The 27,645-nt window shown below is 42.4% G+C and overlaps 2 protein-coding genes across 8 annotated transcripts in view; both read left to right on the top strand.

The window, feature by feature from the left end:
- Positions 1–27,645, top strand: part of LOC121565411 (tumor necrosis factor receptor superfamily member 5-like) — a 140,524-nt gene that overhangs the window by 85,850 nt on the left and 27,029 nt on the right. The window lies entirely within an intron of this gene.
- On the top strand, positions 1,702–10,142 carry LOC121537276 (tumor necrosis factor receptor superfamily member 14-like). Of its 2 annotated transcripts, XM_045207334.1 has the most exons (8): positions 1,702–1,979; positions 3,406–3,524; positions 5,235–5,334; positions 8,655–8,780; positions 8,930–9,085; positions 9,197–9,284; positions 9,413–9,591; positions 10,081–10,142. In XM_045207334.1, the coding sequence occupies exons 2-8, from the start codon at positions 3,495–3,497 to the stop codon at positions 10,125–10,127; spliced, it is 726 nt and encodes a 241-aa protein (XP_045063269.1). In that variant the 5' UTR covers positions 1,702–1,979; positions 3,406–3,494; the 3' UTR covers positions 10,128–10,142. The 2 variants fall into 2 exon arrangements, with proteins under 2 accessions (XP_045063269.1, XP_045063268.1); XM_045207333.1 differs by lacking the exon at positions 10,081–10,142 and having other exon boundaries at positions 9,413–9,671.

Here is a 27,645-nt window from a genome sequence, read left to right as displayed (position 1 = left end):
GGCTATCTTCTGTATACCAACCCTACCTTGTCACAACACAACTGATTGGCTCAAACGCATTAAGAAGGAAAGAAATTCCACAAATTAACTTTTAACTAGGCTCACCTGTTAATTGAAATGTATTCCAGGTGACTACCTCATGAAGCTGGTTGAGAGAATGCCAAGATTGTGCCAAGCTGTCATCAAGGCAAAGGGTGGCTACTTTGAAGAATCTCAAATATAAAATATAATTTGATTTGTTTAACACTTTTTTGGTTACTACATGATTCCATATGTGTTATTTCATAGTTTTGATGTCTTCACTATTATTCTACAATGTAGAAAATAGTAAAAATAAAGTAACTGGTACTGTAAGTGGTGACTACACCATTGGTCACTACATCACTGATCACTACATCACTGGTGACTACATCGTTGGTGACTACATCACTGGTGACTACATCACTGATCACTACATCACTGGTGACTACATCACTGGTGACTACATCATTGGTGACTACATCACTGGTAACTACATCATTGCATTCGGTGACAGCATGATAAGGATGACCATGAATGAGGAGAGATCAGTCATACCCTGATCTGTGCTCCAGATGACTATGAATGAGGAGAGAGGTCAGTCATACCCTGATCTGTGCTCCAGATGACTATGAATGAGGAGAGAGGTCAGTCATACCCTGGTCTGTACTCCAGATGACTATGAATGAGGAGAGAGGTCAGTCATACCCTGATCTGTGCTCCAGATGACTATGAATGAGGAGAGAGGTCAGTCATACCCTGGTCTGTACTCCAGATGACTATGAATGAGGAGAGAGGTCAGTCATACCCTGGTCTGTACTCCAGATGACTATGAATGAGGAGAGAGGTCAGTCATACCCTGGTCCCTACTCCAGATGACTGTGAATGAGGAGAGAGGTTTACATTTTACATTTTAGTCATTTAGCAGACGCTCTTATCCAGAGCGACTTACAGGAGCAATTAGGGTTAAGTGCCTTGCTCAAGGGCACATTTACGTCATTTAGCAGATGCTCTTATCCAGAGCGACTCACAAATTGGTGCATTCACCCTATAGCCAGTGGGATAACCACTTTACAATTTTTTTTGGGGGGGGGGGTAGAAGGATTACTTTATCCTATCCCAGGTGTTCCTTAAAGAGGTGGGGTTTCAAGTCAATCATACCCTGGTCTGTACTCCAGATGACTATGAATGTGGAGAGAGGTGAGGGGAGGACAGCTCATAATAATGGCTTGAACGGAGCACTCACTAACTGTAAGTCGCTCTGGATAAGAGCGTCTGCTAAATGACTAAAATGCAAATGTAATATTGGCTTGACAGATTTAGTTAATATCTGTTAATGCGTCTGCCACTAGAGGGCAGTACAATCCCGTGACCGGATGCAAGCCATGTGTCGCTGGAGATACATTATCTACACCCTTTCTTTTACATTACTTGCCAATCTTTGAGGTTGCTCATTGAAGCATTCCTTGACATAAACAATGCACTTGCCCTAGTCTATTTTCTTACACATCCATGAGCAAAAGTGACATCACAAAATGATGTATTTTGGTATCATTAAAAGCTTTGCAAGGCTTTTCACTACGACCCACAAACAAACCAGACTCAAGCAGAAAGAGGCGTGACCATGTTTCAGACTGGAGAGGCAGGGGTTCACATGCTGAAACGATGAGCTGTGGTCAGAAAGGTCTGTTTTCAAACAACGGTGTGAATCTTTCTGGAACGAATGGTCGGGGTGACCGGAACATAATTACAAAAAAAAAGAAACAACTTTATTAAAACAATTAAATTAATAAATATAAGACTTAAATACAGAATGCAGAAGTTAAATCGTCGGGAAACATTTTATTTTACCCACAAATTGAAAGGAGTTCATTGATTTTTATTTCTGGTGGTGGCTTATCAGTAGCCTTGTTTCACACTGGGAAAGTAAAACTTACAGTCGAACTGTGAACCAAGGCGGGGTAAGATATGGATTATTTGATTATATATAGAAATAGCCTACTTAACATGTTCAGTGCAGTTACTTGAAAGAATAATGACATATTTTAATCATGATAAATGACTGTATTTGTAATTTGACGACAAGGCTGTTCTCTCCGTTTTCTTCGATGTGAAAGTGCGCTCCTGAATTTTTTTAAAGACACATCATTTAAAGCTTGCTTGTTTGTAACAAAAAAACGGACAAAATAATATAGCGAACGTTAGCAGCCGTGCCTGGCTGTAGGCTTTTAAAAATATTTTTCTGGTCTACATGTGTGTTGCGCTATTGAGGAGAGACGGCGAGTAAGCGTTTCGCTGCATGGTTTACATTTAGGCCTACATTTTAGTCATTTAGCAGACGCTCTTATCCAGAGCGACTTACAGTTAGTGAATACATTTTTTATTTCATTTTTTATACTGGCCCCCCGTGGGAATCGAACCCACAACCCTGGCGTTGCAAACGCCATGCTCTATCAACTGAGCTACATCCCTGCCGGCCATTCCCTCCCCTACCCTGGACGACGCTGGGCCAATTGTGCGCCGCCCATGAGTCTCCCGGTCGCAGCCGGCTGCGACAGAGCCTGGATTCGAACCAGGATCTCTAGTGGCACAGTTAGCACTGCGATGCAGTGCCTTAGACCACTGCGCCAATGTATTCTGGGCATGTGACCAATCAAGTTTTATTTTATTTGATGACAACCAGGCACTCATTTGCTAAATAAGTAGTTGTATGAGGTATTATGAGCCAATGGTAACCTATTAGTCATTTATTCAGTATTTTTTCATATGTAATTAACACTAGGGTAGGGGGAACACATATGACTTATGACACAATAATCCTAATGATGTCTACATAGACACACTTGAAAACGTCAAGTTAGATCATCATGTGTGTTCCCTATAATTGTCTAATAAGTGTATTTATTAATTGCCAACTAGGATGATGCTAGACCTAGCAGACAGTGGACCAGATAATGATGATGATGCTCAGGCCCAACATCAAGTTGAGGAAAGAGAGCAAGCAAGAGAGGCAAATGCCTCAGATCAATGGGGTAGGGACGTCCCAAGAAGCCTGGATAGCACAGACCGTTAGAATAACTTACGCAGAAGGTTAGGAAAATTTACGTAGCAGGTTAGGAGAGTTAGGTTAAGGTTAGGAAATGGAGTTAGGGTTAGCGAAAATGCTCTCCTAACCTGCGACAAAAATCACTTCTGGTCATAGCTGTATCAAGTGTCAAAGATGGCAGCATCCTCTAATAACTACTTGCCTAATTCTGTGTCATACTTCTCAAAGTTAACCATCTAATTACAGTTGGGGTTTTTTCAGTGATTCAATTCAGCAAGATATCGTAATTTACAAATTGAAAGGATTATATTTACATGTATTAAAATACATTAATTCTACAGGTCAGTTCATCTCCATACTTCAAAACTCCTAAGAACTTCATAAATCCAGTGTGTGGGTCTTCCAGTGAGTTGGAGAGGATTGAGGAACCATGACACAGTTTGAAACCTTGATATGGACTGTAAGTGAAACATTTCTGATTTGCACATTTTGTGGCTTGGCATCTTGGGTCTGGTGTCACACCTTTAAAGACAAAATAAAAACACACAACACTGTTTAAAATGGTCCCACATAATTACAATAACTATGTTTGAAATGTGAATATTTGGGTTAGAATTTTGTTAACTACTTCTGTAAGTTTTATGAATACACACCATCAGTTTAGATTTTTGTGATAAAACATACAGTGCTGCTTGAAAGTATGTGAACCCTACAGGGCTGGTCATTATTTTGCTATAAAATAAACATAAAATCCTTATCTAAACCCCAATTCGTAATAAAATACATTCCAAGTAAACAAATAAATGACAGAAACAAATAAATATGATAGATTTTCAGTTTATTTAACAGAAACTCAGATTTGATGTGTGCAAAAATATGTGAACCCCTTCGGTCAATAGCTGGTGGCACCTCCATTAGCAGCGATAACTTGGACTAAACGTCTCCTATAGCCAAGAATCAGTCTCTGACATCTGTTTTGAGGGTTTTTTGCCCACTCCTCCTTACAGAACTCAGACAATTGAGTGAGGTTTGAGGGGTGTCTGGCATGAACTGCCCGCTTCAGGTCCTGTCACAGCATCTCAATTGGATTTAGGTCAGGACTTTGACTTGGCCAATCCAAAACACAAATCTTCTTTCTCCTGAGACATTTTTTGGTAGATTTGCTTGAATGGTTTAGGTCGTTGTCTTGATGGAAGACCCGTTTTCGGCCCAGCTTTAGCTCCTTGACTGATGGCCTGACGTTCTGTTCAAGAATCTCCTGGTATACCTTAATGATGTGGATTCGTCCAGGTCCAGAGGAGGAAAAGCAGCCCCAGATCTTGACATTCCCACCACCATGCTTGACTGTTGGGATAAGGTTATTTTGGTGTTAGGCAGTGTTGGGTTTTTGCCAAACATAGCAGTGTTGATTGTGACCAAAAAGGTCAATTTTGGACTCATCAGTCCAGAGAATGCACTTCCAGAAACCGGACTTCCAGAAACCTTCAAGTTTGTCGAGGTGGTCTCTGGCAAAGTTAAGATGGGCAGTTTGGTTCTTTTTTGACAGCAGAGGCTTCTTCCTAGCAACCCTCTCATGAATGGCATTTAGATTCAGTGTTCTTCTTATTGTTGAAGCATGCACAGTTACCTGAGATGCAGCAAGGGAGGTCTGCAAATCTCAAGATGTTATGTTTGGGCTGGCTTTTACCTGATTTATGATTGTTCTTGGGGATATTTTGGAAGGGCGTCCACTTCTAGGCCGAGTTGCTGTCATGTTAAATGCTCTCCATTTGTAAATTATTTGCCTCACAGTGGACTAATGGAGCTCAAATCTTTTTAAAATTATTTTATAGACTTCACTAGACTGATGGGCTCTCACTGCCCTCGTCCTGATGTCCTCTGAGATCTCCTTTCCTCTTGGCATGGTGTGCTTTGCATTCACCTGGATGGGTAACACCAAACTAACCAGGTTTCTTATCTCTATTTATCAGAGTCCCGCCCAAACCCTTTTCTAACGATCTCTCCTTTGATTGGTTAATTTGGTCGCTAATTATTTACCCACCTGATTCTACTTACCTACTTGATTTAACCAATGCAACTTGGGGTTCACTTATATAAAAAAACCTGTAATTGCACAAGGGGTTCACATACTTTCTAGCAGCACTGTATATACTTTTTTCTCTACTTCCAGATACCTATTATATTGGTGCTTGTAAGCACCGGATCCTGTATTGCATGTGGTAGAGCCGAGTACAGAATAGGGGATGAATGTTGTCCCATGTGTTTACCAGGTAAGGAACCTCTCTTTACATCATATGAATCACCAGACGTTAATACAGTTGAAGTCGGAAGTTTACATACACTTAGGTTGGAGTCATTAAAACTTGTTTTCAACCACTCCACACATGTCTTGTTAACAAAGTATAGTTTTGGCAAGTTGGTTAGGTCATCTACTTTGTGCATGACACAAGTAATTTTTCCAACAATTGTTTACAGACAGATTATTTCACTTATAATTCACTGTATCACAATTCCAGTGGGTCAGAAGTTTACATACACTAAGTTGACTGTACCTTTAAACAGCTTGGAAAATTCCAGAAAAGATGTCATGGCTTTAGAAGCTTCTGATAGACTAATTGACATCATTTGAGTCAATTGGAGGTGTACCTGTGGATGTATTTCAAGGCCTACGTTCAAACTCAGTGCCTCTTTGCTCGACATTATGGGAAAATCTAAAGAAATCAGCCAAGACCTCAGAAAAACAATTATAGACCTCCACAAGTCTGGTTCATCCTTGGGAACAATTTCCAAACGCCTGAAGGTACCACATTCATTTGTGCAAACAATAGTATGCAAGTATAAACACCATGGGACTACACAGCCGTCATACTGCTCAGGAAGGAGACGCGTTCTGTCTCCTAGAGATGAACGAACTTTGGTGTGAAAAGTGCAAATCAATCCCAGAACAACAGCAAAGGACCTTGTGAAGATGCTGGAGGAAACGGGTACAAAAAGTATCTACAGTGGGGAGAACAAGTATTTGATACACTGCCGATTTTGCAGGTTTTCCTACTTACAAAGCATGTAGAGGGCTGTAATATTTATCATAGGTACACTTCAACTGTGAGAGATGGAATCTAAAACAAAAATCCAGAAAATCACATTGTATGATTTTTAAGTAATTAATTTGCATTTTATTTTGCATGACATAAGTATTTGATCACCTACCAACCAGTAAGAATTCCGGCTCTCACAGACCTGTTCATTTTTCTTTAAGAAGCCCTCCTGTTCTCCACTCATTACCTGTATTAACTGCACCTGTTTGAACTCGTTACCTGTACAAAAGACACCAATCCAAACACTCAATCAAACAGACTCCAACCTCTCCACAATGGCCAAGACCAGAGAGCTGTGTAAGGACATCAGGGATAAAATTGTAGATGGGCTACAGGACAATAGGCAAGCAGCTTGGTGAGAAGACAACATCTGTTGGCCCAATTATTAGCAAATAGAAGAAGTTCAAGATGATGGTAAATCAACCTCCGTCTGGGGCTCCATGCAAGATCTCACCTCGTGGGGTATCAATGATCATGAGGAAGGTGAAGGATCAGCCCAGAACTACACGGCAGGACCTGGTCAATGACCTGAAGAGAGCTGGGACCACAGTCTCAAAGAAAACCATTAGTAACACACTACGCCGTCATGGATTAAAATCCTGCAGCGCACGCAAGGTCCCCCTGCTCAAGCCAGCGCATGTCCAGGCCCGTCTGAAGTTTGCCAATGAACATCTGGATGATCCAGAGGAGGAATGAGAGAAGGTCATGTGGTCTGATGAGACAAAAATATAGCTTTTTGGTCTAAACTCCACTCGCCGTGTTTGGAGGAAGAAGAAGGATGAGTACAACCCCAAGAACACCATCCCAACCGTGAAGCATGGAGGTGGAAACATCATTCTTTGGGGATGCTTTTCTGCAAAGGGGACAGGACGACTGCACCGTATTGAGGGGAGGATGGATGGGGCCATGTATCGCGAGATCTTGGCCAACAACCTCCCTTCCCTCAGTAAGAGCATTGAAGATGGGTCGTGGCTGGGTCTTCCAGCATGACAACGACCTGAAACACACAGCCAGGGAAACTAAGGAGTGGCTCCGTAAGAAGCATCTCAAGGTCCTGGAGTGGCCTAGCCAGTCTCCAGACCTGAACCCAATAGAAAATCTTTGGAGGGAGCTGATAGTCCGTATTGCCCAGCGACAGCCCCGAAACCTGAAGGATCTGGAGAAGGTCTGTATGGAGGAGTGGGCCAAAATCCCTGCTGCAGTGTGTGCAAACCTGGTCAAGACCTACAGGAAACGTATGATCTCTGTAATTGCAAACAAAGGTTTCTGTACCAAAAATTAAGTTCTGTTTTTCTGACGTATCAAATACTTATTTCATGCAATAAAATGCAAATTAATTACTTAAAAATCATACAATGTGATTTTCTGGATTTTGTTTTAGATTCCGTCTCTCACAGTTGAAGTGTACCTATGATAAAAATTACAGACCTCTACATGCTTTGTAAGTAGGAAAACCTGCAAAATCGGCAGTGTATCAAATACTTGTTCTCCCCACTGTATATCCACAGTAAAAACAAGTCCTATATCAACATAACCTGAAAGGCCGCTCAGCAAGGAAGAAGCCACTGCTCCAAAACCGCCATAAAAAAGACAGACTACGGTTTGCAACTGCACATGGGGACAAAGATTGTACTTTTTGGAGAAATGTCCTCTGGTCTGATGAAACAAAAATAGAACTGTTTGGCCATAATGACCATCGTTATGTTTGGAGGAAAAAGGGGGTTACTTGCCAGCCGAAGAACACCATCCCAACAGTGAAGCACGTGGGTGGCAGCATCATGCTGTGGGGGTGCATTGCTGCAGGAGGGACAGGTGCACTTCACAAAACAGATGGCATCATGAGGAAGGAAAATTATGTGGATATATTGAAGCAACATCTCAAGACCTCAGTCAGCAAGTTAAAGCTTGGTCGCAAATGGGTCTTCCAAATGGACAATGACCCCAAGCATTCTTCCAAAGTTGTGGCAAAATGGCTTAAGGACAACAAAGTCAAAGTATTTGAGTGGCCATCACAAAGCCCTGACCTCAATCCTATAGAAAATGTGTTGGCAGAACTGAAAAAGCGTGTGCGAGCAAGGAGGCCTACAAACCTGACTCAGTTACACCAGCTCTGTCAGGAGGAATGGGCCAAAATTCACCCAACTTATTGTGGAAGGCTACCCGAAACGTTTGACCCAAGTTAAACAATTTAAAGGCAATGCTACCAAATACTAATTGAGTGTATGTAAACGTCTGACCCACTGGGAATGTGATGAAAGAAATAAAAGCTGAAATAAATCATTCTCTCTACTATTATTCTGACATTTCACATTCTTAAAATAAAGCGGTGATCCTAACTGACCTAAGACAGGGAATTTTTACTAGGATTAAATGTCAGGAATTGTGAAAAACTGAGTTTAAATGTATTTGGCTAAGGTGTCGGTAAACTTCCGACTTCAACTGTATATCATCAACACTAACAGAAACACATGACATTTTGATTCTCTCTTCTGCAGGAAATCATGTACATAAGCATTGTACTGAATTCACCAGCACCATCTGTGTGCTCTGTGTTGATTCTACATTCCTTGATGAGCCCAATGACCTCATAAAATGCAAAGTGTGTACCAACTGTGATCCAGGTAAGAGTGGTCCTGTGTGTCTGCACTGAAACCCTGACACAAACACTGACATGTTAGTCTATGCTGTTGTGCTATGAGGATGTCAGTTGTATGAATGAAATGTGTCTCATATTTTGCATCAGATAATACATGCCATGTTTTCTCTATAGGTTTGGGTTTGAAGGTAAAGCAGCCATGTAGACCTTCATCAGACACTGTCTGTGGGACACTGGAGGGGTTCTACTGTCTAGACCCAACTAAGGATGGTTGTAGAGCAGCCCAGAGACACAGCAGCTGTAAACCTGGTCAATACATCAGCCACACAGGTATGTATTCATGTAAGTCTTCCATTGACATCAGTGCATGATTTATGCAGTTGTGAGTTAAGCACATCTCAAGTTAGGACCCTTAATGAGTTTCACCCTGTGTTGATTTAGGAACAACATCTACAGATACTGTGTGTGCTGACTGCACTGGTGATACTTATTCAGATGGATCATTTACAGCCTGCCAGTCACACACACAGTAAGTAAATGGTTATTTCCCTCAAAATATAAACTAAATACTACAATAATATGCTCACATAGGAATGTGAAACTGATAGTTGGGTGACCAAATTGTTGATTACCAGTGGTCTGTTTCTCTTATTATAGATGTGATACCTTGAAGCTTCAGCAAATTAAACCTGGAACTCAATGGTCTGACTCTGAATGTGGACCACAGACCTCCATACCCATAGCTGCAATAATATATCCTGTTGTGGTGGTGGTGGTGGTGGTGCTACTAGGTGTCATAGCAACTAGAAGAACAAAAAAAACATATCCTGTATATGGTGAGATTATTTTGGGGAATTGTACAGTTTCATTTATTGTTTTAATTGCCCAGATGAACAAGTGAGAAATATCCAGCACTAAATCAAATCAAATGTTATTTGTCACATGCGCCGAATACACCGAGTGTAGACTTGCTTGCTTACGAGCCCTTCCAAACGATGCAGTTTGGTAACACACAATAATAAAATACAGAAGAATGGAGCTATATACAGGGAGTATCTGTAAAGTTCCCGTGTGGCTCAGTTGTTAGAGCATGGCGCTTGCAACGTCAGGATTGTGGGTTCGATTCACACAGGGGAACAGTATGAAAAATGTATGCACTCTGGAAAAGAGCATCTGCTAAATGACTGAAATAAATAAAATATTAGAACACACAAGATGAATGAAATACACAAGAATGTTTTGAAAATCATGACAATGCCATACAGTGTATGTTATCGATTTCTAAATTAGTTTTTGTCTAAATGTTCATTCTTGCACCTTTCCAGAGAGGACTTTTCCAGAGACACAAAGCCCTACAGAGGTATGTCAATGAATAACCCCCCAATACCTACTTTATGCAGCAGAATTTTCTATCATACTCAATGTGTTAAGGAGATGGCTGATGTTTTTCAGGGGCAGGGACTGGGAGACTAGTCCGGATCAAGGGAGAGATGAACGGATCAAAGTATAGAGAGATCCTTGATGAAAACCTGCTCCAGAGTGCTCAGGACCTCCGACTGGGGCAAAGCACACAGCCAAGACAACACAGGATTGGCTTTGGGACAAGTCTCTGAATGTCCTTGAGTGGCCCAGCCAGAGCCCGGACTTGAACCCGATCGAACATCTCTGGAGAGACCTAAAAATAGCTGTGCAGTGACGCTCCCCATCCAATCTGACAGCGCTTGAGAGGATCTGCAGAGAAGAATGGGAGAAAATCCCCAAATACAGGTGTGCCAAGCTTGTAGTGTCATACCCAAGAAGACTTGAGGCTGTAATTGCTGCCAAAGGTGCTTTAACAAAGTACTGAGTAAAGGGTCTGAATACTTATGTAAATGTAATATTTATTTTTAATACATTTGCTAAAATGTCTAAAAACATGTTTTTGCTTTGTCATTATGGGGTATTGTGTGTAGATTGAGTACATTATATATAATTGTTTAGTATATGGCTGTAACATAACAAAATGTGGAAAAAGTCAAGAGGTCTGAATACTTTCCGAATGCACTGTAAGTAGAGGATCCACAATAAAATGAATAGAATTTAACTTTCATAATGTTCTTATGTTCAAGTGTCCCAATGACGTTAGCTACATTGTAAAAATGCAATTGAATAAAGCAAATTGAGACACCAATGCAATAGCAGCTTGGTCTGGGCTACTTTGATCATTGACTATAATGTCTCGCTACCTCTTCTGTTTCTGCTTATGTGCTGGTTACTGGTTAACGTGAACCACCGAAACACAACCGCACTGTTTCGGAGGAAACACTGCACCCGTTCGGTCACAAGAGTCGCTTTTGGGCGATGGGACATGAACATCTCTGCAAATTGAAAACAGAGTAAATGCACACGTGACGTGGCACAATTCTAATATCTAATAGGCCTAGTTTACACACATGGCTGATTAGTAATAATGCTTTCACTTTATAGAGCACTTCTATTGCAAGGCTGGTGATATTAAGTGTCAAGGCTATAGGCTACTACAACTTTGGCTATGTCACAATTGCAATGGTAGGCCCATTCCATAGCCTATGTAGGATGAATAATAATGTATTGAATTCATAGAGTGCTTTTCATGACAACAATGTGTTCTATGTTAAGTTGTAACCCCATGGGAGTCACAGATCATCTGACAAAAGAAGTAAGGAAGATCATTGAATGACTGTTTCTGAAAATGATTTGGTTTGGTGAAAGCGTAGGCTACAGTATTCAATAGCTGCTTGATTTTCTGATCACAGTCTCATTAATTTGGTCCACAGGGTCTTTTAAATGGGGGATATGTGTCCCATCTATAGCACCAATGACGTTTGGAAAATCATCTGCGGGATGAATTAGGCTATTTATCATTTTTATCATGTCTAGGTTTATTAATTTGAGATTTGCAAAGTATTGCTGGCAGTGACCGCAGCCTACTGTACCTGCAATTCTCTAAATCCTCTTTGATTATATGGACAGCTTGATGGCCAGGGAATGCAACAGAGACATTAAAACATATCTAGTAGTTAGCAGGTTTGTTTCAGAACATTCGTTGCTATGGTTTCTGATCAGGCTCTCTTTTTGGAGCCGGAAATTCTGAGGTTGCACAAATTCTTGTTTGACAGATCTCGCTAAATCACTCATCTGACTTTCTGGAATACTCCTCTGGTAACACGTCTGTCCACGATCAAAACATAAAAACACACTAATAAACACTTTCGACACCATCTGGTGGCCGATCTTTGTAATTACCATACCGAATATGAGGTATAACGTGGTTCCAGGGACATCATTTTACATTTACATTTTAGTCATTCAGCAGACGCTCTTATCCAGAGCGACTTACAGTTAGTGAGTGCAAACATTTTCATACTGGCCCCCCGTGGGAAACGAACCCACAACCCTGGCGTTGCAAGCGCCATGCTCTACCAACTGAGCTACAGGGAACTACGTCACCGGCTAGAAAACCCAATACGGCTGCCATCGCAATGCCATATATGGACGTGTGTGTGTCGTCCGAAATCAGTAGCTCTCGATTTCTTTACGGTTTTGGAATTTAGCTTGCAACGCAGCTGTCAAGACATGATGAGATTAATGGATCCTCAGAAATGGGTACAGATAGATAGCTAAATTGATATCTACTTAGTAAGTTTGCAACAAAGAAATATATATTTTTCAATTAAATAAAAAAGCAAATCTAAATGCGATGCTCACGAGTTATGTTCACATAATGATCAGCTAGCTAGCCAGCTTGGTTAGCTAATAGCTACATAGATGGGTAATGACATATATTTCAAGGTGTTAAACAGGGGAAATAGTGTTAGAATTGGTTTTATATATAGCTACCTCCTCCATTGTCCATACATTCACAAAAACACACCAAAGGATTGGGATAACCTGGTTTGGTTATTTCTTGTTCTATGTACAGTGGGGGGGAAAAGTATTTAGTCAGCCACCAATTGTGCAAGTTCTCCCACTTAAAAAGATGAGAGAGGCCTGTAATTTTCATCATAGGTACACGTTAATTATGACAGACAAAATGAGAAGGAAAAAATCCTGAAAATCACATTGTAGGATTTTTTATGAATTTATTTGCAAATTATGGTGGAAAATAAGTATTTGGTCAATAACAAAAGTTTCTCAATACTTTGTTATATACCATTTGTTGGCAATGACACAGGTCAAACGTTTTCTGTAAGTCTTCACAAGGTTTTCACACACTGTTGCTGGTATTTTGGCCCATTCCTCCATGCAGATCTCCTCTAGAGCAGTGATGTTTTGGGGCTGTCGCTGGGCAACACGGACTTTCAACTCCCTCCAAAGATTTTCTATGGGGTTGAGATCTGGAGACTGGCTAGGCCACTCCAGGACCATGAAATGCTTCTTAAAAAGCCACTCCTTCGTTGCCCGGGCGGTGTGTTTGGGATCATTGTCATGTTGAAAGACCCAGCCACGTTTCATCTTCAATGCCCTTGCTGATGGAAGGAGGTTTTCACTCAAAATCTCACGATACATGGCCCCATTCATTCTTTCCTTTACACGGATCAGTCGTCCTGGTCCCTTTGCAGAAAAACAGCCCAAAGCATGATGTTTCCACCCCCATGCTTCACAGTAGGTATGGTGTTCTTTGGATGCAACTCAGCATTCTTTGTCCTCCAAACACGACGAGTTGAGTTTTTACCAAAAAGTTCTATTTTGGTTTCATCTGACCATATGACATTCTCCCAATCCTCTTCTGGATCATCCAAATGCACTCTAGCAAACTTCAGACGGGCCTGGACATGTACTGCCTTAAGCAGGGGGACACGTCTGGCACTGCAGGATTTGATTGCCTGGCGGTGTAGTGTGTTACTGATGGTAGGCTTTGTTACTTTGGTCCCAGCTCTCTGCAGGTCATTCACTAGGTCCCCCCGTGTGGTTCTGGGATTTTTGCTCACCGTTCTTGTGATCATTTTGACTCCACGGGTGAGATCTTGCGTGGAGCCCCAGATCGAGGGAGATTATCAGTGGTCTTGTATGTCTTCCATTTCCTAATAATTGCTCCCACAGTTGATTTCTTCAAACCAAGGTGCTTACCTATTGCAGATTCAGTCTTCCCAGCCTGGTGCAGGTCTACAATTTTGTTTCTGGTGTCCTTTGACAGCTCTTTGGTCTTGGCCATAGTGGAGTTTGGAGTGTGACTGTTTGAGGTTGTGGACAGGTGTCTTTTATACTGATAACAAGTACAAACAGGTGCCATTAATACAGGTAACGAGTGGAGGACAGAGGAGCCTCTTAAAGAAGAAGTTACAGGTCTGTGAGAGCCAGAAATCTTGCTTGTTTGTAGGTGACCAAATACTTATTTTCCACCATAATTTGCAAATAAATTCATTACAAATCCTACAATGTGATTTTCTGGATTTTTTTTTCTCAATTTGTCTGTCATAGTTGACGTGTACCTATGATGAAAATTATAGGCCTCTCATCTTTTTAAGTGGGAGAACTTGCACAATTGGTGGCTGACTAAATACTTTTTTCCCCCACTGTATGTGTAGTCGCTCACCTGTCTGTCATTGTAAAGTGTGTGGGTTCAGTAGAGAACAACATTGTCGAAAGTTCAGATATAAATTAATTGTCTAGATGTCATTTTATGTATCTCTTTGCCAAGTAGGTCTAGCAATTAATCATATCATCTCTATTCATTACATTAAGCCTACTACTATCTTCAACGTGTACATTGTCATCCACCTGAACTCAACCCTGTTGATGCTGTTCTCTCTTAGGGTGGGTTGCACCAACATGGATTAACTGTTAAACTGGGTTAAATCAAGGTTTATCTATTAATCTTGTTGCACCAAATTTTAAACCTTGGTTTTAAAATAATTACATTTACATTTACATTTTAGTCATTTAGCAGACGCTCTTATCCAGAGCGACTTACAGGAGCAATTAGGGTTAAGTGCCTTGCTCAAGGGCACATTTAGGTCATTTAGCAGACGCTCTTATCCAGAGCGACTTACAAATTGGTGCATTCACCCTATAGCCAGTGGGATAACCACTTTACAATTTTTATTTTTATTTTTATTTTTTTATTTTTTTTGGGGGGGGGTAGAAGGATGACTTTATCCTATCCCAGGTGTTCCTTAAAGAGGTGGGGTTTCAAATGTCTCCGGAAGGTGGTGAGTGACTCCGCTGTCCTGGCGTCGTGAGGGAGCTTGTTCCACCATTGGGGTGCCAGAGCAGCGAACAGTTTTGACTGGGCTGAGCGGGAACTATGCTTCCGCAGAGGAAGGGGAGCCAGCAGGCCAGAGGTGGATGAACGCAATGCCCTCGTTTGGGTGTAGGGACTGATCAGAGCCTGAAGGTACGGAGGTGCCGTTCCCCTCACTGCTCCATAGGCAAGCACCATGGTCTTGTAACGGATGCGAGCTTCAACTGGAAGCCAGTGGAGTGTGCGGAGGAGGGGGGTGACGTGAGAGAACTTGGGAAGGTTGAACACCAGACGGGCTGCGGCATTCTGGAGGAGTTGTAGGGGTTTAATGGCACAGGCAGGGAGCCCAGCCAACAGCGAGTTGCAGTAATCCAGACGGGAGATGACAAGTGCCTGGATTAGGACCTGTGCCGCTTCCTGTGTAAGGCAGGGTCGCACTCTCCGAATGTTGTAGAGCATGAACCTGCAGGATCGGGTCACCGCCTTGATGTTAGCGGAGAACGACAGGGTGTTGTCCAGGGTCACGCCAAGGCTCTTCGCACTCTGGGAGGAGGACACAACGGAGTTGTCAACCGTGATGGCGAGATCATGGAACGGGCAGTCCTTCCCCGGGAGGAAGAGCAGCTCCGTCTTGCCAGGGTTCAGCTTGAGGTGGTGATCCGTCATCCATACTGATATGTCGGCCAGACATGCAGAGATGCGATTCGCCACCTGGTTATCAGAAGGGGGAAAGGAGAAGATTAGTTGTGTATCGTCAGCATAGCAATGATAGGAGAGGCCATGTGAGGATATGACAGAGCCAAGTGACTTGGTGTATAGGGAGAAAAGGAGAGGGCCTAGAACTGAGCCCTGGGGGACACCAGTGGTGAGAGCACGTGGTGCGGAGACAGCTTCTCGCCACGCCACTTGGTAGGAGCGACCGGTCAGGTAGGACGCAATCCAGGAGTGAGCCGCGCCGGAGATGCCCAGCTCGGAGAGGGTGGAGAGGAGGATCTGATGGTTCACAGTATCAAAGGCAGCAGACAGGTCTAGAAGGACAAGAGCAGAGGATAAATTAAATCCTTCCTCTAATCTAAATTTAGTTTTCACTTTAAACCTAGATTAATTTTAAACCTGTTGCTCAATAAAAAAATAAAAAAATGAACATAAATTTAGATTGGAGATTAATTCTAAACTGCTGCTTGAGGTGGTTTAACTGATAAAATGGCAGCATATCTACCAAAACGACAGAGTTCCTCAGAAAATAATTAGAGACAGGTTAAATCCTGTTGAATTTTATGATAATGATGAGTTTTCAAGGCACTACCGCTTCTCCAAGGACACTGTAATGTAATGCAACTGGAAAAAAAGGTTGGACTAACCATTAAGCATGGGAGTGATAGGAACGCGGCTGTACCCCCACTACTTCAGCTCCTGGTGACCCTACGGTTCTACGCAACTGAATGTTTCCAGATGGTGGATGGGGACATTTTTGGACTCCACAAGACAAGGTGAGAATGGAGAACTATTCCGTAATCGGAAAGGTTACTGCTCCTTCAACGTGCAGGCTGTCTGTGATGACAAAGGTCAGCTCACCAACATCGTAGCTAGACGGCCAGGATCCACCCATAACAGCAGAATCTTTGACAATAGTCGTCTGTGTGAAATGCTGGAAAGGGGGGCATATGAAGGCCACCTACTAGATGACAATGGATATGCCTGTCGTGGGTACCTTATGACTCCTCTTTTAAACCCCCAGACACCTGAAGAGAGAGAATACAACACCTCTCATATCCTGGCAAGAGGTCTCATAGAGAGTTTTTGGAGTGTGGAAAAAAATGATTCCCGTGCCTATAGGAGGGTCTCCGCACGAAGATGGACACTACACTGACAATCATTATTGCAGTGGCAGTTCTGTATAACTTTGGCAACAGACAAGGAGACGAGCTAGCTGAGGAGGACCTACCTGAGGAGAATGCAGAAGATGGCCAGGTGCAACATGCTGCCAATGCAAATGGGAATGCTGTGAGGAGAACCTTGATTGAGAACCATTTTGCAGCCTGGTGTATATAATGTAACATTGGTAACATGTAAAAAGTAATATTATATTTTGACACATACAATTCCTAATTAGGCTATCTGTATTCAAATGTATTATTTAGACTTTGTTATTCTCAATACCATACAGGGTGGAACTGGAAGCACCAGAACACAAGAGTGGGGACAAGACTGGAGGACAACAAATTGCTTGGAAAAGCATTGTTTTAATAAATAATTGTTTTTATAAATAATTGATTAAATAAATAACAAATATCAGCATTCTTTACACAGTGGGCATTTGTTTCCCTGAAGGAGTTTCTGTTTCTGAATTTGCAGTAGCTCTTTTTGTAAATTCAGGACCTCAATCTGCAGTAGATTTTTCTCTCTCTTCAGCTCCAAAACATGAATATGAGCTTGGTTCATGTCAGTTCTGGGGCGTTTACTTGGCCTGTCTGGTGTTTTTGCTGCTGGTGCAAGATCCAGGCACTGCTGTTTCTCCACGGCACAGGGTGTCAGCTCAACGAAAGGAAAGGAAAGAAAATTAACTCATTATTAGTAGGCTATTTTCGTGCAATAATTGAATTGGGGTTTATGATATGCCCAGCCTTGGTACGAATGATGATGTAATGCAATATGCTGTAATGGGCCTGATAACGGTAACTTTGTAGTGAAGTAGCATTAACGTTAGTTTTAACGTGCATTATAGTCATTGATATTTAGCAGTTATTTATGCTTACTAAATATTGGTGGGTCGAGTTGTCCGTCGTCATCATAGGGGTTAAGAAGAGGGGCAAACTGCTGGGGAATCATCTCGCATGTCTTCTGGGAGAGAGGATCAATTCCCTTGGAAGGAAGCCCCCCTCCGGTCTGAAATAGCCCCCGCCTCTCCACTGCCGCATCCTTTTTGACTTTCGCATTAAAATAATTCCAGCATGCCTTCATCCGATTTGGGTCCCTCTTCTCTTTAATCCGTTTCGATCCATTAAATCTGTCGCGTAAAATGGCCCAGGTGTCTTCCTTTTTTTTGACAGTCGTGTTGCCTGTCTTTTTATCCTCCAGTACGTTACTAAATTCCTCCATCAGCTCCGACAAGAGATGTTTTTCATAAGCGGAGAAATTTGAACTTCTTTGACGTCCCGTGATCAGGTGGCTAGCGGACAAATAATAAATGGCTAAATAACGTTAAGTAATGACAATAATACATTCTATTTTATGCTATGCTAGCTAGCTTGGTTTATAAACTAGCTATCTACAGTAGCTAACGTTAGCTAACGAATTAGTTTTCTGTCTAGGACTGGTAAATAACGGATTTTATTTCAAATCAGCCAACCCATGAAAACCTTTCACGATGGAGTTGCAGTAGTTCTAACGTTACATTGTTATTCTTTTATCAAGGAACAGCAACTTTGTGGCCTCTTTTGTCAAGTAGGCTAGCTACTTCTTTCCACTCACGAAATACCTCATATATTGGTGTAACATGTCACTAATCATAGTTTAAAACCGTTAATCATAGATTTACTGATCCAGATTCAAAATTAAGTGGTGCAACACATCTCTGATTAATTATAAACCTAGATTTACAAAAACTAGATTAGCTCTAATCCTAGATAAATTGAAACCATGTTGGTGCAACCCTAATGTTCTTTATTGAAGCTGGGTTGCATTCATTAGAGCACACCATAACAATGTGTTACAACTTAAAAAACGAAACAAGCATTTGATATTGCACAAGTTCAGATAGTATTCTACCTCCTGTTTCACTGTGTTTTCTTACATGTTGTGCCTTCTGAACATTACCCTGTCCTTTATTGACTTAGTCTCTGTCCATCTCTGTAGTGGCATGTTGTTGTTGTTGTTGTTGTTGTATTGACGATGTCTTCTGTTCTTATTTCCCCCAGTGGCCTGGCTGCGTTGGGCCGGGCTGTAAGGTGGTGGTGGTGGTCTCTGGGTGCTGGTCTAGGCGGAGAGGCAGAGGCAGGAGGAGTGGCTGTGGGTGTTGAGGTGGTGCCGGTGCCAGGGGGCCAGAGAGGGCCGAGTAGATAACAGCTGAGCTGCTCTGTTCTGCCCTCCCTAGAGACACTGGTAGGACAGGGATGCAGCCTCAGCAATGACAATGGACCCAGAAACTGGTGAGGAATGGATGAGGGTAGACGACACACAGAAAGAAACACACACACGCACGGACGTGGTACTGTACTACAACAAGCAGGCTTAACATCCCCTGCCCAAACACACACACATACTTTACTTATTTACACAAGGCTCCATGGGAAATTAAATGTGTAGGGCTATTTGATCCGACATTTTGGCTGAATAGAGCAAATATTTCAAGTCTGAATAAGAATAGAATTTGGATAAAGCCAAAGAAAAACAACAGAAAAAAATAGAATTCACAGAATAAGACTAGTACGATATGTCAGGAACTCTGACCAGACACCTTTATACCTATGCTGTCTATGTTGCAAGATTGATGTAATTCTCTCCACGTCAGCAAGTTCCCCACATATAATTTGAGGGTGCATGTTAATTTTTCCAGCATTTTGTTACACATTTCATTGCTGCTGCTAAAAGATAATCTATCAATTGAAGTGGAGAGGATTGGAGTGTATCCACAGGAACAATACCTAGAAGGAGATGACATGGGTCTGGTTGAATAATAATACCTGTGATGTCCTGTATAACATGGAGAATTTCACACCAAAAGACTGGAATTTCGGACATTGCTTAAAGCACCTATTTGTCCACACTGCCTCCAACATGTAGCAGATATTCCTTTTTTCATTTTATTACGTTTATCAGGGCTCATAAAAAAAACGTTCCATGTAGTGGCTTTACATAGGGTTTTCCATATACTCCACCGACTCTCTCCTCTGATATCTGCACCTGTAATTCAACCTGCCATGAGTTACTAAGATTATCTAAAGATAATATTAGCATGTTAAGGATATTGTGATAAAAATTTGAAACGGTTCCAATGTTTTCCCCTTGATAAAGTAATTCAATCATCTCTTCAATAGGAGTAATCGGCTCAGTCATTTCTTTGTAACAATCCCTTTTTAACAATGAATTGCCTTACTTGAAGGTACCTATACAAATTTGTTTGGGATATAATGAATTCCTCCTGGATTTCTTGAAATTATATATTTTTTTTAATGTAACCTTTGAATAGTTGAGAGAGTCTACAAAGCCCTCTCTCTTCCCATTCCTCTAATCCGTAGGACATACATTTAGTAGCAGGAAGAAAGGCTGGGTTGTGAATATAGGCCAGTGTCTATAAATGTCATTACTCATGTTAATATTGGCGTTGAACCTCCCTCCATGTCTTCAATGTAAGAGTAATAATTGGGTTTTGTTTAATCCTGTCAATAGAAATAGGGTCTGCTATAAAGAGAAGACAATGTAAAGGCATATCACAATATTGACTCTCAATTTCAAGCCATGACAAATCCTTTGGTTGTTGAATCCATGATGCTATGTGATTAAGTTGCGCCACCCAGTAATATGATTTAAGGTTAGGGAGGCCAAGCCCACCCAATTCTTTGAACAGCTGTAGTTTTTTTATAACCAATACGAGCCTTCTTATTTTGCCATAACAATGTGCCTATTGCTGCATTTAGGCGAGTAAAGGTTTTAGCAGGAATTTTAACAGGAAGCTTTGAAAACAGATGAAGCAGTCTTAGTAAAACATTCATTTTCACTGAAGCAACCCGACCTGCTAGAGATATAGGGAGTGGCATCCAACGGTCTAGAGATCTTCAGTGATTTTACTAATCACAGGGGGGTAGTTCAAAGCATATCGTTTCCCATAGTCTGACGTAATATGAACACCCAAGTAACGCATGCTTGTATTAGTCCACTTAAATGCGTAGTTGTCTTTTATACTTGAGGGTGCATCACCAAATATCATCATTGCAATAGTTCTACCAACGTTGATTTTATAGCCTGATGTGTGGTGTTATTTGCATATTGCATCCTGATTGGCCATACGCTAATGAGGGTCTGTGGGACTGTAGGGGTTCATGAGGAAAGCATCGCTCTCTCGGTTGGCTTGAAGCAACGTCAAGTTAGCAATAAATGTACCTTCATAAAGATACACCCTTAGTAGTTATTTTACTCACATACAGACAAGTTTGATTACACGACATGTTGTCAGAAGTGGACTAGAACGAGTGTATTTACTAACAGTTTAGCTTACAGTACCTGGTTGAAAAGTTTTGGGAAGAAATTTGAGGCTAATCAGCATGGAAGACGTCGCGGGAGAAGCGCAGCAGCCGTCCATGCAAGGTGCAGCAGGAGGGGCACAGATGCTCGCACGTACAGGCCCAAGTGCTACATTCAGCGAACAGCCGCCGGAGCCGTTTGATTTTTCTAAACCTCAAGACTGGACCAAATGGATGAGGAGGTTTGAGCGCTTTCGTCATGCGTGTAATCTTCACACATCTACCGAGGAGAACCAGGTAAACACTCTCAGGTACTGTATGGGCGACGAAGCAGATTACGTTTTGAGGGGTCTAAACCTAAACGAACTCTAGCAAAAACAGTATGGACAAATAAGAGACGGATTTCATGCATTCTTTATTGTGAAAAGGGATGTGATCTATGAGAGAGCCTGCTGTAACGTGCAGAGACAGAGGGAAAATGAAACAGTGGATTATTTTGTCACAGCCTTATATGCCCTAGCTGAGTATTGCAACTATGGCCTTTTGCATGATTAACTAATTAGAGACAGGCTAGTCGTTGGGTTAGCAGACATGCGTCTGTCAGAACTTATGCAGCTAGATAAAGATCTCAAGCTAGAGAGAGTCATTGAGATGGCATGGCAAACTGAAGAAGTGAAAAAGCAGCAAAGTTGCCTGCGAGGTGAGACAGTAACAACAGAGGCATGCTCAGTGGATAAGAGTTATGCAGAAACGCAGCCAGTGGAAACAGACATTTCAGCGTGAGAATGCTAGCCATGAAAATGCTACTGACAAAATCCCTGCACATCCAAGAGCACAGTGTGCAGCTAATGAAGTAGTGTGTCACTCCTGTGAGAAAAAAGGACACTACCAACGTATGTATATCATCAAGAGCCATAAAAGAGATTCAAGAAGAGGATGACAGCATTTTCCTAGGAACAATAACAGCAGGAGGTGACCCATGGATGATTGAGATTCATGTGATGGAGAGAAATGTGAAATTCAAAAGACACTGGTGCCGATGTGACTGTTATCCCAGACAATGTGTTCAATCACATTATTGCAGGAACCAGCAAGCCAGCTCTGCAAAAACCAACTTCACCTCTGCTAGGACCAGGAAGAGCGCCGCTGGACGTGATCGGTGTCGCAAGTGTGGTTCTACGAAAGGGAGAAAAGGAGACACTGGAGGACGTGGATGATGTAATCAGAGATCTACACACATCTTTACTAGGCAGACCAGCTATCACAAAGCTTGAGCTAGTTGCTCGACTCGACAGCATTGATTTACAGACACTGAAAGAAAGCTATCCAAAGCTGTGCAGCGGTCTTGGCACAGTACAACAACCATATACCATCAAGCTGAAACCCGGCGCAGAGCCCTACTCACTCCACGACAGATTCCTCTGACATTGCTGCCAAAAGTCAAGAAAGAGTTAGAGTGCATGCAAGGGTTCAAGGTTGTCACCAGAGTGGAGGAGCCCATGGACTGGTGCGCCGGCATGGTGGTTGACCCAAAGAAGAACGGGGACGTGCGGATATGTGTCGATTTCACCAGTCTCAATGAGTCAGTGTGTAGAGAAGAATACACACTTCCCACTGTCGAACAGACCTTTGGCTCACTAGCCGGGGCAAAGATCTTCAGCAAGCTCGACGCGAACATGGGCTTCTGGCAGATCCCGCTAGCCGAGGAGTCAGTTAAGCTAACAACCTTCATCACACCTTTCGGACGTTACTACTTCAACCGTCTGCCTTTTGGCATTGCTTCAGCACCTGAACACTTCCAGAACAGAATGGTGACAGAGGTCACTGAAGGCCTGGAAGGTGTGGTCTGTCACATGGATGATGTGTTGGTCTGGGACAAACTCAGGAGGAGCATGATGCAAGACTTCATGCCGCATTGCAGAAGATGGAAAAAGCCGGCTTAACTCTGAACATGGACAAATGTGACCTGTCAAAGGAGGAAGTGAAGTTCCTGGGCCACATTATCTCGGACAAAGGAGTACAGCCCGATCCGACAAAGACAGAGGCTGTCAAGGAAATGGCGGAGCCATCCAACGTCAGTGAGCTACAGAGTTTTCTAGGAATGGTGAACCAACTGGGAAAGTTCATCCCTCAGTTAGCAGAAAAGGACAAACCTCTCAGAGAAACTACTGGTACTGGGAGGCCGACCAAGAGCTGAAGGAGGAGCTGACATCCACAGCCGCCTTGTACGACCCAAACAAAGAGATAAAGGTGTCAGCTGATGACTACGGACTAGGAGGAGTGCTGCTGCAGAAGGAGAGCGAGGAATGGAGACCCATTGCCTACGCTTCCCGGTCTCTCACACCAACAGAGCAGAGATACGCTCATGGAAAAATAAGCTCTCGGGCTTGACATGGGCATGTGAAAGATTCAGAGACCACTTCTTATTGGTCAACACTTTCAGCTTGAAACTGATCACAAACCACTCCTGAGCCTTCTGGGTAACCAAACCTTGGACACTCTTCCCCCCACAAACCCAACGCTTCAGGATGAAACTTATGAGATACTCTTACACGATTGCTCATGTCCCTGGAAAGTCTGTGGACTGCAGACACGGTGTCACGTGCACCAGTCAAAGCTAAAGCTACTGCTGCAGAAAAGGAGCTCATGGAGACCACAAATATTTATATGTGGACGCCATCGTGGAACAGCTTCCAGTGAGTGTTTCCTACGTGGACAATCTGAGAGAACCACTCAAAGCTGACAGTGTGTGCTCAAAAGTCATGACTGTGTGACAGGAAGGATGGTCTGAGTCTGAGACCGCTGAAACTGTACCGGGCAGAACGCGCTTTTCTCACAGTGCACGACGGTCTTCTGTTGAAAGGAACAAGACTTGTCATTCCATCAGCCTTACGAAATGATGTCCTCACTAAGCTGCACGAGGGTCATCAAGGTGTGGTCAAGTACAGAGAATGCGCACAACAGGCTGTGGGGTGGCCTGGGCTCAGCCAGCAACTGAACAAACTTGTGCTTAACTGCAGGACATGCATCAAAGGGCGCACAAACCACACAGAACCACTCATACCATCACAACTACCTGAGAGACCCTGGCAAAGACTGGGAGCGGACTTATTCACTCTGAAAAGCACCACCTACTTGCTAGTGGTGGACTACTTCTCAAGATATGTGGAAATCGCAAACCTGTCACTAACAAAGTCTGCGGATGTCGTAGTTCATCTGAAGTCCATCTTCGCCTGCCATGGAGTACCTGAGGTCCTGGTTACGGACAATGGGCCGATCCTACATGGTGGAAGTTCCCCACGGGTCTGTCCGCAGGAACAGACATCACCTCATCCCTATGGATGGACCTGAGAACAACAACGCAACGCAGGAGACGATTCAAGTGTCTTCACCACTCCGACACACAGCATTGCCAGAACCACCAACACCCAAGGTAATCCTGGATGTACCTGCTACACCCAGAACAAGGTCTGGGCGAGCAATAGTTAAACCTCAAAGACTGGACTTATTAGTCAGAGCAACAAGAACAAAAGACTGAGCTCAAAGTATAAAAGACAAAACTACAGCTGTCAAGTTGTTACAGTTCTAACATACCTGTGGGGTAGATTTGTGTTAAAAGAAATGAGAGATGCATTTTGGGTTAAAGTTTACAGGAAATATTTTACATTCACAGAAAATATTTTACGTTCATGTCTATGTTGAACTGTTCCAGAAGAACTAGGCAGGAACAGACCTAACGACATAAGGGCAGAATAGTCCCTTGAGGTCTGTTGAGACAAAGGGGAGATGGTGTTATTTGCATATTGCATCCTGATTGGCCATACGCTAATGAGGGTCTGTGGGACTGTAGGGGTTCATGAGGAAAGCATCGCTCTCTCGGTTGGCTTGTAATGTGAAGCAACGTCAAGTTAGCAATAAATGTGCCTTCATAAAAGATACACCGTTAGTAGTTATTTTACTCACATACAGACAAGATTGATTACACAACACCCTCCTGTTCCCTGATTAAGAGGTGATGACTACTCCACTCCACTAATTGTCAACTTTCTCCTGACATGAACTGAAGCCACATCTCATGTGTACGCTCATCCACTGGCACATAGAATGTTTTGCGTCAAAGCACTGTGAGGAGCCATATCAATTTTCTCTCAGTACTGTATGTAGAGTCAATCACATACACAAACACAATCACATTATTACACATCAATGATTTTACTCCTTGCTTGGACTAACTCATTCTTAGCTCTTTTGTCTAACTGTGTAGTGTGTTGTGTTAATGTTCTTTTGTCTTCCCAGTCAAGCACTGGTCAAGCCTCTGAACACCTCAACTCATGCCTCATACCCTCATTAAATCACTGCTGTGATCCCTTTCCAACACTAAGTAGCCCTCTCATTCCCATTATTGTACTATGTCTTTATTAAACGCTTTAGGGTAAAATAATTAGTCTTTGACCATTTTTGAAACACACTGTCGTCTCTGTGCGTTCTGCGCCTATACCGCGGGTCTCCCATCCTCCTCAATTTTTCAAGTCACCAACGTCCACTGCCCTAAAGGTACCTGCATGGTGGGGGGAAGAGCCTGATCACTGACTTCATTCTGGGGTTGTTTGGCTCCAGGAGAAGAGAACACAGCCTGGATGATCTTCAATCTCAGCCTCTCATGCTGGAAGACATGGAACCAGGTTTAATTATGACTAAATAAACAAACCTATAATTAGTAGTTGATCTACTTAACTCTTCATGAATCCTTCATTAAGTATGCCTTACTATTAATGCCTTACATGATTGCTATAGAATTTTTTTGTGGTCATACACACATCCTTTAAAACATAAAAACATAGGTGCTGGGCTAACAAAGTATAGATAAAACAGGATTGAAAACATTGTGATTAAAGGTGGTAGTAAGGAGTCTGAGTACTTTCCGAATGCGCTGTATATGGCCAATATACCATGGCTAAGGACCACGCAACGTGGAGTGCCTGGATACAGCCCTTAGCCGTAGTATATTGGCCATATACCACAAACCCCAGAGGTGCCTTTTTTGCTATTATAAACTAATTACCAATGTAATTATTAGAATAGTAAAAATAAATATTTTGTTATACCTGTGGTATACGGTCTGATATTCCACGGCTGTCAGCCAATCAGCATTCGGTACTCGAACCACCCAGTTTGATAAGCTTATTTTTATAACGACAAAATAAAAAATATCTACCCCAACCACCAAGACGCACGGTCAGCAAGATGCATGGTCAAATGACGAAATAGTAGCCTAAACATCATTACAAACGCCAAGTGTAAGGTATTAATAGGAAGGCATACTTAATGAAGGATTTATGAAGAGTTAAGTAGATCAACTATTAATTATAGGTTTATTGTTTATTAAGTCATAATTAAACCTGGTTCCATGTCTTCCAGCATGAGAGGCTGAGATTGAAGATCATCCAGGCTGTGTTCTCTTCTCCTGGAGCCAAACAACCCCAAACTGAAGTCAGTGATCAGGCTCTTCTCCCCACCATACAGGTACCTTTAGGGAGTTTCGGTCTGGGTACAGTTTGTGACAAATCACTGTGTAATAAGCTGTGTATATGTCCAGGTCCATTTTTTGTACCCTGTAGATACTAGATTCCTAAAAGGTTAAAACCCTTGAATCAACGGCATACCAGATAAGCTACCCACTGTTGAAACACCCCTTTACCAGATACCCACGTTTTATGCCACCCTGACTAATGGTTGCCTTTCCTATAATGTAGCCATAAACTGTGGCCATAACATTTTGGGAGCTTTATGTGTTAAATATTATTTCATTTTAGAAAATAATTGATGACAAAGTTCTACCAAACACTGCAGCAGAAAGGAGAGAACATCCCTCCTCTTACTCTGTGAGGTACAAGGAGCTAAAGCTGAGACTGGGGGGGGGGGGGAGTGAAAGCAGCAGCTCCAACACCACAGAAGAATATCTAATGAGAGAAAGCAGCAGCTCCAACACCACAGAAGAAGATCTAATGAGAGAAAGCAGCAGCTCCAACACCACAGAAGAAAATCTAATGAGCGAAAGCAGCAGCTCCAACACCACAGAAGAAGATCTAATGAGAGAAAGCAGCAGCTCCAACACCACAGAAGAAGATCTAATGAGAGAAAGCAGCAGCTCCAACACCAAATGAGATCTAATGTCTTCACACAGAGGGGCTAGTGACACGGCTGAAACACAGAATATTTATGTCTCACAGCGCAACTGTTGACAGAATTATTGGTGATTAGGGGATCTTGAAGTCACGCAGCTAAATGTTGTTTTACAAACCAAAAACTGTTAACCACTGAGTAAAACCAGTTAATTTACAATGTACCAGTCATACAATCAACTCTATCTCTATAGCCTATACTCTTTAACTAAAGTGCTGTCTTTATGTAGGGTCTTGGGTTTTGTGTGTAAGTGTACAATAACTAATATGCAACTTGGTTGCCAAACATACTGTATATCTTGACGGTTTAGTTGTGTTATACTCCTG

Source organism: Coregonus clupeaformis, chromosome 24 (genome assembly GCF_020615455.1).
Source record: "Coregonus clupeaformis isolate EN_2021a chromosome 24, ASM2061545v1, whole genome shotgun sequence".
NCBI classification, from domain to species: Eukaryota; Metazoa; Chordata; class Actinopteri; order Salmoniformes; family Salmonidae; genus Coregonus; species Coregonus clupeaformis.
Note: the sequence above shows the minus strand (reverse complement) of the source record. Positions and strands in the feature narration are given on the sequence as shown.

Bases quoted from the DNA above. Each gene is read 5' to 3' on its own strand.
- LOC121537276 (XM_045207333.1), top strand. From the start codon at position 3,495: ATGACACAGTTTGAAACCTTGATATGGACT. The intron at 8,781-8,929 runs GTAAGAGTGGTC...TTTTCTCTATAG, and splicing joins GTGTACCAACTGTGATCCAG to GTTTGGGTTTGAAGGTAAAG. The intron at 9,086-9,196 runs GTATGTATTCAT...GTGTTGATTTAG, and splicing joins TCAATACATCAGCCACACAG to GAACAACATCTACAGATACT.